We start from the raw sequence: 18,507 nt of genomic DNA, 5'->3' as shown, positions 1-18,507 counted from the left end.
TGAAGGAATAAGGGTCGAATGAAAGCTGCGGAAACGTATCTGCTGCATTGTTGAGAGCAAGTGTGAAATATGTGTCGATTAATCGTCGTACAAACGTATCAGTAGCACCACCAGGTGCAGGTGTGGAATAAATAGTGCTTGATGGCAGCCAATAACACCAATAACTTGAATGACACTTTATACTTTACACTTTATAATTTATATAAATAAATTTATATTAGGTACACTTTATTTCTTTTTTTACAGATTAAGATTAGAAAAAATTTGCATTACCACTTATAGCAGAGACAAGTCTTTGCTGGTCGTGGAAATCCTTTTATTTGTTGTTGTCTGGACGGTATGTATCTCCCTCGGCGTGTCGTTATCCCTCGTCCAAGGCAACCAGCTCTGCTTGACGCTTTGCGAGTTACTCACAATAGTTTTGCTCAGCAAGATGAATTGCGTCGGGCTGAAGCCGCCAGAATTGTTATGGTCGGGTGGCATAGTGGCGATACCACCACTGCTAGCGCCGTACCGTAATCGCGTGACCAGCTCCCGCTGCCGGTGCGCAAAACCCCACTTCTGCTCGTGCCATCCACTGCTGCTTTTTGTTTTTTAGATGAGAAAAACTAAATCCGATCCGATGACAACTATACGTAGCAAATTAGCTCAGGAAGCAGTACTATCTGCGTAAACTACTGACGGGGTGACAAAAGTACTATTCCTCTGCGGTACTGGCACGAACCACTTCTGCTGTTAACTATTCACTGCTGCTGCTAATTAATAACATCACTGCTAACTAACTGAGCAATCGCACACAATGTTCGCAGCTAGCCGAAAGTTCTGGATTTCCAGTTTCCAGTGAATTTCACTCCGTAGCACCGCTCACCGTCGTCAATATTCAAGAGAAAAAAAACCTTTGCGTTGTGAGTGTGTTATGTTGCTGGTATTGCTGGTGGTACAAGCGAAATACTTTAGCACAAATAGTTTATTAAATGTTTAACATGTGCAGAATAAATACTTCTAAAGCAATCTTGTACAGCAGATGCCAAACATGATTTAAGAAACTACTCTTCAGCGCTTAAATGTATTTTAGCCCATTTTTGTTCCACGCTTGACAAACTGAAACTGGTAAATCCACATCGGCTAAAAACTCGGCGCCTGTCATCTGTCAGATTATCTCAGATGTGTTCGTCGATGGCATCCGATCATCAGGATGTAAGTTCGAACCCGGATGAATGAAAAAAGTATAATGGCAGGCTTGATAAATTTTGAGTCAACCAACGATTTCCTACTAAGTCTCTCATTAAATTATAAAAATACGAATACAAAAGTGAACATGAAAATAACGAAACCCACAAAATAAAATAACAGTAGGTACTTCCTGCATATTTTATTCTTTTTGCTTGTCTAAATATTGAACTGCTGTGGAATAAACGTAGCTTCAGTGTCATTAGCAGCAGTTTAATAAACATCTCTATGCGTACTGAATAAACGTCTTACTATACGTTGATTAACAGTCATACAAACGCATCTTCCACGTCCATATTCAGCACTGTGCTGTTTAAATTCTCCAAAACCAACTGTATAAGCATTGAACAGAGGTGTTTAGATATACTTTAAAAGCAGCTATACAGCATGTGCTGAATAAAAGCTGTCGGTGAAACGTTTAATAAGCAAAAATTGTTCTTTGGGTTACGCCCCATCAAGCGGTATTGGGCTTTGGTGAAGAGAGAGCTGTCCCAGCACAAACAACAAGCAACAACTATAGATAAATTTCCAAAATCTTGGACAAACGCAGCTAAATTGGTTGCCAACAAGTCTGCACTGACCCTCATGGCAAGGGTAAACTCTAAAGTTCGGCAATTTTTCATGCAGATCAAATAAGTAATGTTAATTTGTTTGATAATTATTAACGATACACACATAAATGATATAAAATTGTTTCATGGATTAAACTTCTAGCAAATTTGTTTTATTGCAAAATTGAGGTGTCCAGATTTTGTCGCGAACAAGCCTTATATCGGCAAAGTATTTTTATAGGCGAAAGAAAAGACAAGTAGACTGAATTTAGAAACCTGCTTAAAATAATCTCCCGTACCCATAAAAAGTTAACAGATTTTAGCAATTGTTCATGCAATTACCCAGCCAATTGATGATGAACCAACCTATGTACCGCCAACCGTAGGAATTGATTGTGTACATAAATAATTTCACAGCGTTATCAATTGTTTTTAGCAATAAAGAGGTTGGACATCGTAAGGCACTTCGTGTTTGCCGGATATAGCCGATCCGGCACATACAACATCCTCTCCCTTCTAGAGAATGGTTAAGGGCAGTAGAAGCTGAAAAGGCATGGTGCCCTCAGCTTTCCGCGCCTTGGGGAGGTCGGAACTAAACAGTGAAGAAGTACCTTGCCAAAATTGACTTTTCAATATGGATGCGTCAACCGAGGCTGGCTGAAGGCTGAAGGTGCTGGTGGAAAACATCTCTCTGGCAAAGGATGACGAGACCTACTTGATGTTAGACGGCAACGACTGGCAAAGCACTAAGTACAGTATGCCCCACCAAGTAAGTAAGCGATGGCGTCAAGTATATCTCCCACACAAAGTTCCCAAAGAAGGTCCTTCTGTAACTGACGATCATATCCCCGATAACGATCGTGATGTCCAGTGACGACCAGCTGTGTTACTTTGCCTCCAACTGCGCATACAACGCTTCCTTCTGGTCGTCATGTCCCGTTTATGATGCCCGTCTATGATGGTGTAGTTGAAGAAACAGCCTTTATCCTTAACATGAACAACTTCTCGTCGATCGCTCTCCAGTCCATTACGCGATCCTGCATGCTGCCCATCACTACGAAGCCCGGCGCTCTGGTAAAATTGGGTTTTACCGCCACGCATCGAATTTCCCTGATTTTTCGTTGTGTGTTAGGTTTAGGTTGATTGCCTTACTAGGGTCACGATACCGAGTCTCGTGAGTCTCGTGGAGCTGGCATCTTATAATGCAGAGACAACACAATTCCTCCTTCCCTGTCAGTTTACAACCTTAGTTTCCACCGGAATTGGTTACCCGATCTTCGCTAAGGCCATTGGCGTAGCTAGAGGGGGTGCCTGGGGGACCAGGCTCCCTCCAGAATTCTGCAGGCCCCCCAGAAATTTTCATCATTGGAATTTGTAAATCGGAAAACTAATTTAGTGAGTATGTTCCCAAGAATATTTTCCTTATATTTTTCTTGCGTTAAACCAAACGAATATCAACAGCAGATGGTTTCGTATTATTACCAGGCCGGCTTCATGGGGGCTCGTGCTACTACTTCCATATTTTCACCATCTGACAGATCTTGCAGAAAGTAAGTACATCGTGCCCACGCATCACATCTTTATTTGTTTCAAAGCAGCATACGATACAGTCGATTGAGACCAGCTATGGCCAATACATGAAAGGAAGAGGCTCAAGGGAAACAAACGCGTGCCTTCCATGAACGGTAACCGTTGACGGCGACGAACTGGAAGTGATAGATGAGTTCGTGTATTTGGGAACGCTGGTGACCGCGGACGACACTAGTAAGGAGATTCAGCGGTGCATTCTAACGGGAAATCGGACTTACTGACGATCAAGCGGGAAATCGGACCTACTCACGATCAAGCGGGTAATCGCAAAACGCTACGATCATGAAGCATACACTGCCGTACGATGCTGACAATATACAAAACCCTTAATAGACCGCTATTTCTTTATGGTCATGAAGCCGTGACGCTGCTGAAGGAGGACATGCGCGCCCTTGCTGTGTTCGAGCGGAAAGTGCTGCGGATGATATTCGGTGGAGTACAAATTGAAACCGGAGAGTGGCGGAGGCGTATGAATCACGAGCTACAAGCACTGCTTGGAGAGATTCCAATCGTACATCTGGTGAAAGTCGGTAGATTACGATGGGCCAGACACGTCATAAGGATGTCGGACGACAATGCGACAAAACTAGTTCTCTTCAACAGCACCACCAGCACCAGGAACATGGGGGCTCAACGTGCAGGATGGCTTGCGACTTCCGAAACGACTGTAAAATTGACGACAAATGGCCCAGGATCGAGTTAATTGGAAACGACTGCTTGAAACAGCACGAGCCACCTCTATGCTACTGACGAGAACGACGACGATGACGCTTATATAAGTTTTGCGTTTGAGAACATGGCGTGTATGCAGTTACAAACACAATGTAGTTACTTTTTATGCACAGTAAAGGCCCCCATACACATACGCATATGTTGGGTTGGAAATGAACAAAATGTTGGAGGGTCATTCCGGTCGAGCGGCGAGCCGAACATTTTCTTCTGTTTGGTTCGTAGCACTCACACATCGGCGAGCGTGTTGGGCGAACATGAATTCACCAACATTTTCGGCCAACATGTACGTACATGTATGGGGGCCTTAACAATTTTTTGTGGAAGGCACCCCTTAGGCCCCTCCCAGGAAAATTTTCTAGCTACACCAATGGCTAAGGTTGCTACTTGCTAGTATTACGGGTGGTCCCATGAGAAGGTAGGGATAGGAGTTGCTGGATAACAGGCTAAGAACCACTATAGGGTCTGTATTGCGCATTATCCAGCCGTTCACCATCCAGTTTGTGCTGGACGATTTCGACATCATGCTTAGACATGTGGTAAACAAACAAACAAACGATAGTCAGTTTTGATTTTGTTTTGTAACTTAACTAACTTTGTACCAAATAATCGTCGTTTGTGGGAAGTGTAGATATTCCTTTTTCCTTTAAAGAAAACGGCGGCTGTAGCATATCGCGAGCTCCAAAAAGTTTACGGAGATGTTACTCAAAGTGGAACAACGCACCATGGTTGCTACCGTTGCTTCAAAAAGGGTGATTTCGATATTGACGACCATCCGTGAGAAGAAAGGTCAAAAACCTCCGAAGACGTTGACTTGGGAATATTACACGATGAGGATCTGTGCGAAATACGAAAAGAGCTTGTTTCAGCATTAGAAGTTACCCACTAAGCCATTGAACTTGGAAAACAATTTCACGATTGAATTCCGGAATTTTGGGATTCAATAATGAAATAGTTTTCTTTAATTATAATCTTCGTATTTGACTAAGACGCTCAAAAAACTTCAGTCACTGTGTTGGAATTGAAGGAACGTGGGTTCCAATACGAGCAGAGGAACGAAAAATTTATTTTACAGCATGACAACGCTAGAAGTCACGCTGCTAAACCCGTTGAAACTTACTTGAAAATACTCACAAGCGCCATGCTCCCCAGATACTGCGCCGTCCGATTATTCCTTACTCCGGTTGATGACACATGGCTGGCTGATCAGCAATTTCATTAATATGAGGACATCAAAAATAACCTAATTCATACATATCCCCAAAATACGAAGATTTTTATCAGAAAAAAGAGTTGTAGTTAGCAGCGATGGAAATATTTAAAATAATTCATGTGTATTCATTTTTCTACAATGCAGTTTTATTTTCATAAATAAAAAACTCACATTAGAACCGTTCATTTTGTTTGACCTTCACATTATTGTCTGAAACTTTGGAATGGAGGCAATCAACGCTAGGCTGAAAGCGGTGACTAGGAGGAGTGCTATAAAAATAAATGCGTCAAAACTCAAACACATGAAAAGTAGAGGTTAAAAGGAGACGATCGTGCGTCGTCCCTTCCACTGACGGTAATTGCTGAGGGTAATGAACTAGAAGTGGTTAATGAGTTCGTATATTTGGAATCACTGGCGCTTGTGGATAGCAACACAAGTAAGGAGAACCAGCGATGTATTCAAGCAGAAAATCAGGCCCACTCTGCCCTTCACGAAACGCTGCGCCGCTGTACTAAGACCGGTAGTTCTTTATGGATTTGAAGTTGTGACGCTGCTGCTGCTGCGGAGGACATGTGCGTCGTTGCCTTGTTCGAGCGGAAGGTGCTGAGGACGATAAATGAATATTTGGTGGACTACAAACTGAAAGCGAAGAATGGTGGAAGTGTATCAATCACGAGCTAGAGGCATTGTAGAGATTTTCGACGCACATCTGGCGAAAATCAATAGGCTGCGGAAACCAGACACGTCGTGAAGATGCCGGACAATGCGGCGTAAACGGTTTTCTTCAACAAGTCCACCGGCACACAGTGGTCCGAAAGTCCAAAAAGCTGGCAGAAATGTCAAAACGACCTCCTAGAGGGTAGGTGACTTCTGCGAAGTTGGTTGATATACTCAGGAGATCTATGCTACATCATTCAACTAGTGCTTAACCCTTAAACTATAGGAAAACTCTTTAATATACGTTATTACCATAATATAATATTAATTATTGGTTAAGTTTTTCAGTATGGTTGAGTTGATCTGATAACTCTCAGTTGCATTATAAGGCACTGAAAGGTTGGATAACATTACATTTTCATTCAATTGGATTGTTATCCAATAATTGCTTAAGTTTTTTTTTGAAGGGTTTTTCACATTTCTGCGACTCATTCGATTTGCTCAGCTCATTTGATACAGCATTCTAATTGCATCCGAATGGTATTATAGACCAGCTATTTATTATTAAATCTGTTTTCAAATAAAGAAATACAAAAAAAGTTCAAATTCAAAACAGACACTGATGAAGCCGGCAAGTCGTAGGCGAAATACATATCGGTCTGAATAATGAAACAACAAATAAAAGTTTACCAGAAAAACTTTCTTGTTATTGCTTTGTTTTCAGCCTCTACTATGCCCTTGATTAACTAATATTAGTCTTCTATGTTCTTCTACTGAAAAGTGTGATATTATTTTTTTATATTATTTATTGTATTAGATGTATTTATAATAGCTACGAATTTAGTCTGGAGCATACATTAATGTGATGTAACATACAGCGAACGATAATTATAATTACAGTTCCATGACTTGTTTCGATGTTGTGTCACATTTCGAATACTTTTGATTACTTTTTAAATTAAACATTAGTTTTAGACCTTGTATATCCTTATCGAATCGAATCGAATCGAATCGACGCGATCAGTACTACAGCGCGGGAAGTGTTGGGTACTACTGCTGCAGCCACTTCCAGTGAGTGGTTTGACGCAGAATGCCAGCGAGTGACTGATGAGAAGAATCGAGCCAGAAGTCACATTTTGACTGCAACTGTGACACGCCAGAGCAGGGAGAGATACCGAGATGCTAGAGCTGCCGAAAAGAGACTTCACCGTCGTAAGAAACGTCAGCATTGGGATCGCGTGCTTGCGGAGGCGGAGAATTGCTTCGAGAGGCACGATACTAGAAGCTTCTTTAATACGATCAACGGAATCAGGAACCGGACCGTGCCAACTCCTGTTATGTGCAACGACAAGGAGGGGAACCTGATTACCGAAAGATCGGAGGTGGCTAGGCGTTGGAAACAATATTTCGATGCATTGTTGAATGTTGAACAAGATGGAACGGTCAACAGAAACAGGATAACGATTGAGGATGATGGACAAGCTGTGGATCCACCAACTTTGGAAGAGATTAGGAAAGCAGCGAGAGAGCTGAAAAACGGCAAAGCAGCTGGAAAGGACGGCATCCCCGCCGAACTTTTGAAAGTCGGGAGCGAACGGCTGTATTGTGCAATCCATCAGGTTATACTAAAGGTATGGACTGAGGAGGAATTACCTACGGACTGGTTGGAAGGTCTCATATGCCCAATTTACAAAAAGGGCCTTCGACTCGAATGCAGCAATTATCGAGGAATTACTCTCCTCAATTCTGCATACAAAATTCTCTCCCGCATCCTGTTTCTCAGACTGAGGCCGTTACAGGAAACCTTTGTTGGCGAATACCAGTGCGGTTTTCGAGAGGGACGCTCCACGACGAACCAAATGTTCACCTTGCGACAGATCCTCGATAAATTCCGGGAATTCAACTTGCAGACGCATCATCTGTTGATAGACTTCAAGGCGGCGTACGATTCAGTTAAACGAAACGAGCTGTGGCAGATTATGCTTGAACATGGTTTTCCAACAAAGCTGATTAGGCTGATACGTGCTACCCTTGATGGTTCAAAATCAAGCGTCAGGATAGCGGATGAGACTTCGGACTCGTTTGTGACGTTAGATGGTTTGAAGTAAGGTGACGGATTATCGAACTTGCTGTTCAACATTGCATTGGAAGGTGCTATTCGAAGGGCCGGCGTGCCGAGAAGCGGTACCATCATCACGAAATCTCATATGCTCCTAGGCTTCGCGGACGACATCGATATTATCGGTGTTAACCGTAGAGCTGTGGAAGAAGCGTACACGCATCTTAAAGAGGAAGCTGCGAGGATAGGGCTTATCATAAATTCTACCAAAACAAAGTATATGGTGGCTGGTAGAGAGCGTGGTAGCCCTTCGGGTGTTGGAACTGCGGTGGTGATAGATGGAGATACTTTTGAAGTGGTCGACGAATTTGTTTACCTTGGTACGTTAGTGACATGTGACAACGATGTGAGCCGTGAAGTAAAAAGGCGGAAAGCGGCTGCCAACAGGGCCTTCTACGGATTACGTAGCCAGCTGAGGTCCCGTAGCCTACAACTCCGTACAAAACTCGCGCTCTATAAGACGCTAATTCTCCCGGTGGTACTCTACGGCCACGAAGCGTGGACGTTGAAAGAGAGCGACCGACGAGCTCTTGGCGTTTTCGAGCGTAAGATCCTGCGATCAATTCTTGGCGGCATATTAGACGAAGGAGTGTGGCGCAGGCGCATGAATCATGAAATATACCAAGTGTACAAAGATGCGGATATTGTGGAGCGCCTAAAATACGGCAGGCTGCAGTGGGCTGGCCACGTAGCAAGGATGCCGGATGAGAGACCAGCGAAAACAATATTCAGCAGAGAACCCGACAGAGGCCGACGACTTCGAGGCAGACCCCATACCCGTTAGATGAGCGCTGTTGACGAGGATGCTAGAACAGCGGGTGTTACGGGCGACTGGAGAGTGGCAGCCCAAGACCGAGTAATGTGGAGACGGCTCCTGAATTCGGCATTGATTCGATAAGCGGATTGTCGCCGAAAAAAAGTAAAGTAAGTAAGTATATCCTTATCGAAAAGGGGTCTTCATTCTAAAATGCAAGCCTAATAATAAGATATAGTGGGAGTGCTATGTCTCCTGTAAATCCTGTTGAAATGAGCCTTTGCATCAGATGTGCCTTAGAAGCGCGTCATTCTGTTTCGATGTTCCAGAAACAAACTAAATTGTTGTTCTGCGCTACGAAACTTTCTTTGAAGTATACTCCAAAATCAATTTATTAAACTATTCTAATGCTTATCTCTTTCATTTCCACGATATCCTGGACTAGCAGAATCATCAATGCCTACTATCATATATTGAAACTATTGCAAGGATTATTCGTTAAAATCAAATTTGCCACATGAATTCGTACATCTTCTCTAAGATTTGTCTTTACTGTCTTAGTTGCAGAAAGTTGCAGCCAAATTTAGGTTAAATCGGTTCCTTACAAGTATACCTGCACACTAAAAGTAATATGGCAGCGGTACTCGACGGGATCCATAAGTTACGACTGTCAATTCGAAAGAGTTTAGATATTCGTCCTCATTTTTGCCATAATCAAGCCAGACTTGGTGAACCAATAATATTTAAAATTAACCTTCTCAATAATATAATAATTCAATAATAGACATCTATCTTTTAACTAAATATGTCATTATTTATGATATTTATGCAACGTTTGCTACATACCTATAAGAAACAACCATAAGGTAATTTGGGGGAATTTGGACACCCTTAGCAAATCCCCTATTATCCCAAAATCTATGCATCAAAACTCAAAAAAGTTGAATTGTATACTGAGATTTACTTGTTTTCTGTTTACCAGCGGAGTTTAATAATTGTATCTAGCTTTGTTTTGCTAAAATAGGTTAAAATAAAAATAATGATTTTTTGGCATCAAAATTTTGTTCGGGGTGATATGGACACCACCCACTGGGGTGAAATGGACAATGTGTAAAAAACGATTGTTTTTAATGAAATAACATACTGAGGCTCATAGCAGATAACTTAGGAACTAGTAGGAACTTGTTAACTAGTAATAGTGTTTCGAGCTCAATTCCGTCTATCTGAGTGGAAGAGCCAGTTCATAAGTTATACTAATATAACTTTAGTTTTTTCGCAAGTAAACAAAACCATACTTCGATGAATCTAGATCTTATTTAAAGTCTTATTCGACATTTGTCACATGCAAGTGCTCCTGCATTAGTTCCTGGTGGCTCAGAGAGGGTTGTCAAACCTAAAGCTGAAGATATAATGACAGTTCGACATATCGATTGGGATAAAATAATTACGATAACAAAATGAATGTGACATTGACAACCATAGACATTCAGGGATTAGCCCCGAGTGCCTCAAAAATCACAAATTTCAATATGAATCTGAGTATGTGGGAAAATGATCAGAGAAATATTTCATACAGTTTGTTCTCAAACACATCGAAACCCGATTATTAAAATCCCTGACTTTTGTTGCGAATGTTCCCTTTGGCGATCATACGTTATTGGCGGGATTGCAAATACTCTCAAATACTCAAAATCCATTGTCTTTAATGATCTTTTCGGTGGATTCATGTTTAAACATCACATGCACATCCGTTTTGTACTTTTACGGTATCTAGAATTAAGGAGACCGAAGAAATAATTTAAAATCAACTGGACCATTTCACCCCAGAAAAACTGTCCATTTCACCCCACATAGCATACAACAATATGAGTTTAAAAAATTGTATTTATTTTTATACAATCTCGCTATAATTTTCTCAAAATGAAATTTCTGCCAACTATTTTGATTTTCGGACCACTGTGCGGCATCAGTGACAATGGGGTCCAACGAGCGAGATTCGGTTCGACCAGGGGTCACATTGCGATTCTCGTTTCGAGTGATTTTGGTTCGTTTCGACCACGTTAAACGAATGGGCGAAACGAACCAAAATCACACGAAACGAGAATCGCAATGTCACCTCAGGTCGATAGCGACTTGCGACTTCTGCAACGCCTACACTCTTAAATGATTCTACCCGTAAATAAGTCGGATCTAGCTAAAGCTAGGTTGAAACTACTCAAAATGCCCTTAACATACTCATACTCAAATACATACTCAAGCACATACATACTCAAATTTTAGGTAAAAAAATCAACCAATTTTGGCTACTTGCTACCGATAATTGAACTCTGTTGCAAATAACGCTGACTAACTGTGATAAATAAATTTTTTGGTTGAAAAACTACTCAAAATCTGAGCTTGTACACTTTAAGGGCATTTTGAGTAGTTTCAATCAAGTTTTAGCTAAATTCAACACATTTACGGGTAAACTCATTTAAGAGTGTAAGAAATTAGCGACCGATCCAGTTGAATTGTTGAATGGAGATGGCTGCTTGAAACGGCACGAGTCGGCCGGGGCGGCGATGGCTGATTAAACCAACATTTTTAGAAAAATTAAAAAAGCGTCACGCTCGTACGTACAATACATACAGGCGTTGCGCAGTTTTTTATTCCTTATCGATTCTTGAAACTCGTGTTTTTCGATCACTTTTTAAACCTTTGTTGTAGTATAGCATTATTATATTCGCTTAAATCTTCTAGAGAATTATTTTCTCTGTGAGGTGCCGTTTTTAAAATATCTGTCATTAACTTTGTAGGGGTTTTTCTAATTCCCGTCGTAATAAGTAAAGCCATTCTAATTTTCATCATTTTTTGGATGGATTTAATGAATACTCCAAAAGTTCTTGTGCTGATTTGACTAAAACACATTTACCTTCCGATCCGTGAACTTTGAAATCACTGAAAAGTAACAGTCGCATATTATTGAAATTACGCAACTGACTTTATTTCTAAAATTCGTCGTACCGTTTTAAAATCCGTCCATCAAAATTTTTCATCGTCCGAACTAAAAATCACAACAATGTTTTCGAAGCTAACGCGCATGCATTTGTGTAGGACGGCATGACAAATGTTATTCTACAAAATTTCTGCAGGACAGACAAGTTTTCCTGGCTGTAGAATAGCGACAATGCCTTGCGTGAGTTATTTTGATTTATGAATGACGGAAATTAAAACGATTAGTCGACATTGTCTTCTTCGTCGCACGAAAAAACGTTGGAAATTTGACTGGTAGGACTTCTTTAATGATAAAAAGCATTTAAATAGATCTCAGCATACTTTGGTTGATCGCGTATGATAGTCATCGAACTAAAATATTAGGGAATAACTAGTTTTGCATTGTGTGTCATAAAAATGCTGATATTTTTAATAATTTGTGTTGGATAGGACGGGAATAGGCAATTACGACGATGTAGCAACATACCCTATATCAATCATTCCATAGTGCCGTAGTATTGTACGCTTAAATGAATCCGATCAGCTGTATGAATAAATTGCGACCATAATCCAATGTGGTGGCTGATGCTGATATTTGTTCTTACCCTGTTAATTTCACGTGCTATTTCATTCAAGCAGGTCCTCTCAAATGAATTAAAACCGACGTGTAAATGCCGACCAAGCGAACGTGAACGATAAAAATCAAAGTTTGCCAAACACTTGAAAAAATAATAATGCAAATTTTTTCGAAATCACCGACACCGGTATGCAGCAAAAAAAGGTCCTATACCAGTCTTGATACTTGCTTAGTTTACATGATTACGGTTGTTTAGTTGAAGCTACGTGGCATAGATTGTTGCGACTGCCACAACTGTTATATAAGTCTTTCAGTCTCTCAACCTACGTCAGCTGCTGAGCACAGCAAATATGGTGGATATGCAAATTCTTGCCCTTCGCGCTACTGTTCACTGCTAGCTAGTGCAAAATCGAATGTTGACAGTTATGAGTACCTCAGATACCAGCGATGTGCTTGATCCGGGAAGGTCCATGAGAAGTGTGTTACTAGGATGATCTCACAGTTCAGCTTCATGCAACTATACTTTTTCTTATACTGTTTTCATGATTAGTATACATATCTGTTCAAATCGTATTCCAACAACAAGAAGGAGTCAGAAATGAAAATATTTTGCCTACAAAAGTATCGATATCCCATATGCTAATATTTTCTTTTCTTTTGCCTTTGCAGTTTCTCGACTGATGGGAGGTTCTGCGGGCGGTTCTATGGGCCATGCAATGTCAAATATGGGTAGTTTAGCGGCGTGTAGTGTTACGGATACCAAACCCATGCAGTTTCCACTAGCACAGCGGCGGAAACGACGGGTGCTCTTCACACAGGCCCAGGTTAGTACATATTAGCTGTCGCAGTGTTTTTTTTGTTTCGCAACCATGTGCTAAACTGTATTGCCCAATATGTTAGTTTGACCATAGTTTTATTAACGACTACGGAAACACAATAAACGACGGCTATCGCTAAAATATATTCGTAAGTACAATAGCAAACTGTAACTTGAGGAACAAACCGGCTAAATTTGGATAAATTTGGAAACATGGAAAGAGGCGTCTGAGACTTGCATGATTTCGATAATGGATCAATAAATATAGCTTGCTTTAGAGTGACAATTGCTTGCTTCTGGCGCTAGTATACATTAAACCATCCATATACACTAGCGCCAAAAGTATATTGTTGTCATTTTAAAACCACTGAAGTTTTTGAAGCGTCTTAGTAGAATTCGAAACCTGGAAATTAAATGAAAAGAAAACTTATTCAGTTTAATTCTACTATGTATATTTTATTCTTGACATATACGTATTTCGCCTACGACTTGCAGGCTTCCTCAGTGCCTATTTTCGAACTCGAAAACGAAGTTTTCGATCTGTCAAGAATAAAATATACATAGTAGAATTAAATTGGATGAGTTTGTGCAGCCGGCAACCGGAACATATACGGAATACAGCAGATCTGCTTCGCAGTCAATGTTACGGTAGCATAAGCAGGGCATACTTTGAATTTCAAATCCCATAATATAATATCAAAAGGCATGCATTATACACATTACGTTACCTTATATTATTTTCTCACTAACGAGAATATCCGCACATATATTTGTAATGCGAAAACTACAACACATGTTGTTCCACCGTAATATTTTTGCCAGTACAGAAGCTGGCTTCAGACAAGCAGCATCAACTATATAATCACATCCAGGTAATTCTACGAGCAACCTGAGTATAAAAATTTAGTTCAAATATTTAGCGACTGCCAGTGTTTGAAAAACGAACATGAAACATGCATAAAAGTATTTACAAATATAGCAGGAGACGGCTGGAAGATTGTTCGGAATCGTCGCCACCGCGCGGAGTTCGTTTATACAATTCAAATATAGCAAACGGTCAGAGCATCAGGGATGGCAAAGCACTTCAAAATTAAAGGCAGCATCATAGCAGCAACAGTAGTCATCCTATCTGAAGGGAGTGATGACAAGAGACAACAAAAACTTTGTCAAATATTTACATAAGAAGATTCGTTCTCCAAAACGGTTTCTTCCTCCTGAATCGAATCTGAAATTCAGATTGAAATCGGCAGAATTGAATACGTATTTTCGGCTATATGACAGCCAAAGAGTCGACTAATCAGTCATAGCTAAAACACCATTACTGATCACTTTAAACATATATTTGTAAACGAATAAGAACAAAGCTTCTGGGATATTACTTTTTTCGGCAGCATCGTTTATTCACGCGCTCTGGCCAGAGTGACATCCACTTAAAATTAAAATCAAGCAAATATTTAAACGAAAGCACGATTGCCGACTCAAATGCAAACATCTCTGTTTTCGTATGCGTTCAGAAACGAAGATGTTGATAAAAGGTGCCTGATTAAGCAAAAACATGACGCTACCACAGTTTTCTATCTATACGACCTTGGGTACGACCTGAGTACCTGAATGTTTGTCCAACTATCCAACGAGTTGTGTTATCTTCTATGGGATAGCATTATATCACAATTACTAAAGCCAGAATGTTGCTCATCAAAATTCAATTAATTTCAACCCCAGATATATTGCAATTACTTGACATTTGGGATTGTTTCATTATGGAATTAAATTTCATAGGTCACCTCCCCTCCGAAACAGTTCATCACATTGCCGGTGATGTTTGGTCGAATTAAATCCTCATAAATCTTCACTCAATCCATGGAGGGTTTACGTACTCAATGCTGAAAATTTCCGTTGCTCAGAACAACACCCGACGGATTTTGCCATCTCCGAAACATATAAATGCCGACTCTCTGCCTGAGTTTCATTATTTATGATGATGATGATGATTCAGATGACGACGATGGCAGTGACGATGATTTATTTGCACGGTGTCCAACCGGGGCGGTATGGTTCATGGTTGGCTTTTCTGCTCTCATTGCAGCATAAACTTGGCTGTCTGACGTCTACAGACGGTACCACGACAACGATGGTAGATTGCATTTATCATCGTATCTATTAAGTTCAGTACGCAAACTGAGAGACTGCTAGGAATGGATTATTGTTATTATTATTACATAAAGTAAAATAACATTATATACACACACAATTTACAGTAGCTGCATCAGAGAGGATTCTCCATTCGAAAGACTGCTACCGGATTGAACGTCAGAAAAATCCTTTCCCTTTTATCAGAAACTGGAACGAACGTTCGCTGGAGGAAAGAGGGACCATTTATATAAACAAAAGTTGGTCCGAAAAAATATACTCCCTGGGAATATCTATTTACAAAGCACTTCAGATGAAAATGCCAAGTTTCATCAACAAACTAATATTGAAAGAAAGGAACCAGGCACATTGCTGTCGAACGGATACATAGACAAAGTCGTACATTTGGAATTGGGCACGATATAGAAGATTTATATTGACATACAAACACCACAATAAGTGTAACGAAATGACAATATGCGGGGCGTACGGAGCATTTTTGAATGCAAAAAAAAATCTAATAAACGAAAATTTTATTAATTTGGTCATGTATCATTTGTTTAACGATTTATTAGAAATTCCGATATTATTACCAATCTTTTTCTTAATTGCTATTTATTTCCCTCTCGTACAACAGGTCTATGAATTAGAGCGAAGGTTCAAACAACAAAAGTACCTGTCTGCGCCCGAACGGGAACACTTAGCCAGTTTGATACACCTTACACCTACGCAGGTAAGTTGGTAGCTATAGTCGAAAACAAAATATTTATCAAATCCACCAAACAAATGAGATCGAATCTCGGGAATCCATTTCGTGATACTGCTATAACCGCGAGGTCAGTAGCTCTAGCTTCTGGTGAGACATGTTGACCCAATTTTAAGCCTACCCAGGTAACCAATAAGCACTTGCAATGCAATTTAAATGCAAGCCAATAAGCATTTAAGTTGCCGCAAAATATGAAGCTACTTTACTGCTAGCCTTCTTATAGTGCTGACAATGCTTATTTGCAGCTAGTTACAAACAAGAAGAATTTAAATAGAATTGTGGATGTCAATTTACAAGAGTTATGCAATCAAAAGACTGATAAACAGCAACCTGCAGTATAGAACGCCAGGGATGCTAATAAACGATTGATTTACTGCTTATACTAATGCTTATTGGTTACCTGGGTAGTAAATCCAAGCTTGACTCATGAATATATCTATCAGAAGTCAAGACAATTTATTGATTATTGTACGAGGAACGTAATTTTACTGTTTAGGGATGGAATTTTCATGGACTTAACAATTTTCCATTGCTTTGCTTCATTCGAATGCTCAAAAAAATCATCTAAATAGGTACAAATTGCACGGTTGTAGACGACACTCCTAGCTTGCTTGCGACATCTCCTGTGGAGTGGAGTGCTTTGGGTTCTGCCTGAAAGCGCTGGCCACCCGTTTTATCATCGCTGCGGCGTTCGTCTTTCGATTTTCGACCGATCCAGGCTTCCTGGCTGTCGGCAAATGTTCCCCAAACACTTTTATTTATTACGTGCAGTTGATTCGGCGTTGACGATGTTTGACGATTTCACTAACTCGGTGTGCAAGTAGTTCGAATTTTTGCGATACGCTGTTACAGTCTAAAAAATTGACACGTCGAATTCATGTGAAAAAGTTGATAAAATCTACCTGGTGCGCACGTAAACCGGCTAGTATGAGTGCGAGCCAGTGCTTAAAATTATCAGTTGATACTCATAAATTTGAATATCAAGTCGCTCCCTATGTAGCTGATATTTATCAGCATGAAAATCAATTTCAATATCCAGTCACGATATTATTGGAACAGATAATCATTATTCCATCTTCCAACTGAATATCAAATATCAGTATCAGCGAATTCGAAAAGAAAAATGATACTCAGTATCAAAAATGTCAGTTACATCTCGAGGTGTTGATATTTTCACTAAGCGTTGTTTTCGCCATAAACATTAGATTTCAACGCAAACCGCACAAACAGTTATCTCAACTTTAAAGTAAATTGTCATCACAAAGCCTACTGCAATCTTTTGCGTCCCAATCCACTGGAATATAAATATTCAGTGCAAGGCGCTGAAACCGATATTCATATTCACTGCAATGGAACTGAAAATGATATTCAGCTCTGACTTTTTTGTAGCGCATTATGAATTTTTCGAAACGAATATTCTGCAACATCGATACTCAGCGACTTAGTTTATCAATGAATTTTTATTCCAATGATATTCATATTACTACTGGAAAAAAGAGTTTTGATATTGCATTGACTCAAAATCAATCATTTTGAGTTTCGATAAAGTGATTTTTTCCAGCACTGGTGCGAGCTACCAATAATTCACGTGAACATCACATGAAAAGTGCGGTGGATGAGAATTACCTATGTTTTCACGTAAACATGACATGCCGATTTTTTTGGGTGTACTTCTACTTGAACCGCATTTTATTAATTGAAGAGTAGGGGTACGGGGGGGTAAGTCCGGCACCCTAAGGGAAATGATCATTTTGTCAGGTCTAGGATCAAATATTGTTAATTTTTTTTTACAGAATCAGTGTTTATTCTATTTTTAATAATATATGAGACTGTCAGTACTTATGAACGGTTATTTTATAAAGTACAGTAATTTTAGAAACAGACAAAAAATGGTATCCATCCAGCTGTGCGGGTTTATTACTATTTTTTTTTATTATTTTGACATTTTTGATAATTTACGGTAGGTTCGACCTGTTTTAAAATATCTGAAATAATGAATACTAATATGTTCAGTAGTTAATAAGGCAATTAATTAATGGTTTTTAGTAAAATTAAAAAATACAAAATCATATCCACACGAAAAGAATACACTTAGAAAAACACCGAAGTCGACAAAATTCTGCCGAGATTTGAACAGACTAAAATCAAAATTTCATAAAAATTTTTATAATACCAAACGTTAGTAAATATCCGTAAACGTCGACAAGCACCACCGAAGTTTTCACCGAACGCTAGGCTGTCCAAATCACGGCAAATTTTGCCGAGTTTTTAAGTGTGTATATTTCACAACTTATAAGGACATATAAGTGCCGAAGCGGAGGCAATTTATGTACAAGCAAAAATTTTGACAATTATTTATAACCTGTTTTCAGCCTGCTGCTAAATTCAGCCTCCATTGCTT

At 39.8% G+C, this 18,507-nt stretch overlaps 1 protein-coding gene across 1 annotated transcript in view; it reads left to right on the top strand.

The window, feature by feature from the left end:
• The window catches only part of LOC128743817 (homeobox protein Nkx-2.1), an 84,508-nt gene that overhangs the window by 29,467 nt on the left and 36,534 nt on the right, over nt 1–18,507 (top strand). Inside the window, exons 3-4 of the mRNA XM_053840494.1 lie at nt 13,063–13,217; nt 15,978–16,073. Coding sequence (XP_053696469.1) covers nt 13,063–13,217; nt 15,978–16,073 — 251 coding nt within the window. The remainder of the gene's footprint in view (nt 1–13,062; nt 13,218–15,977; nt 16,074–18,507) is intronic.

This window comes from Sabethes cyaneus, chromosome 1 (assembly GCF_943734655.1).
Source record: "Sabethes cyaneus chromosome 1, idSabCyanKW18_F2, whole genome shotgun sequence".
In the NCBI taxonomy this organism is placed as follows: Eukaryota; Metazoa; Arthropoda; class Insecta; order Diptera; family Culicidae; genus Sabethes; species Sabethes cyaneus.
Note: the sequence above shows the minus strand (reverse complement) of the source record. Positions and strands in the feature narration are given on the sequence as shown.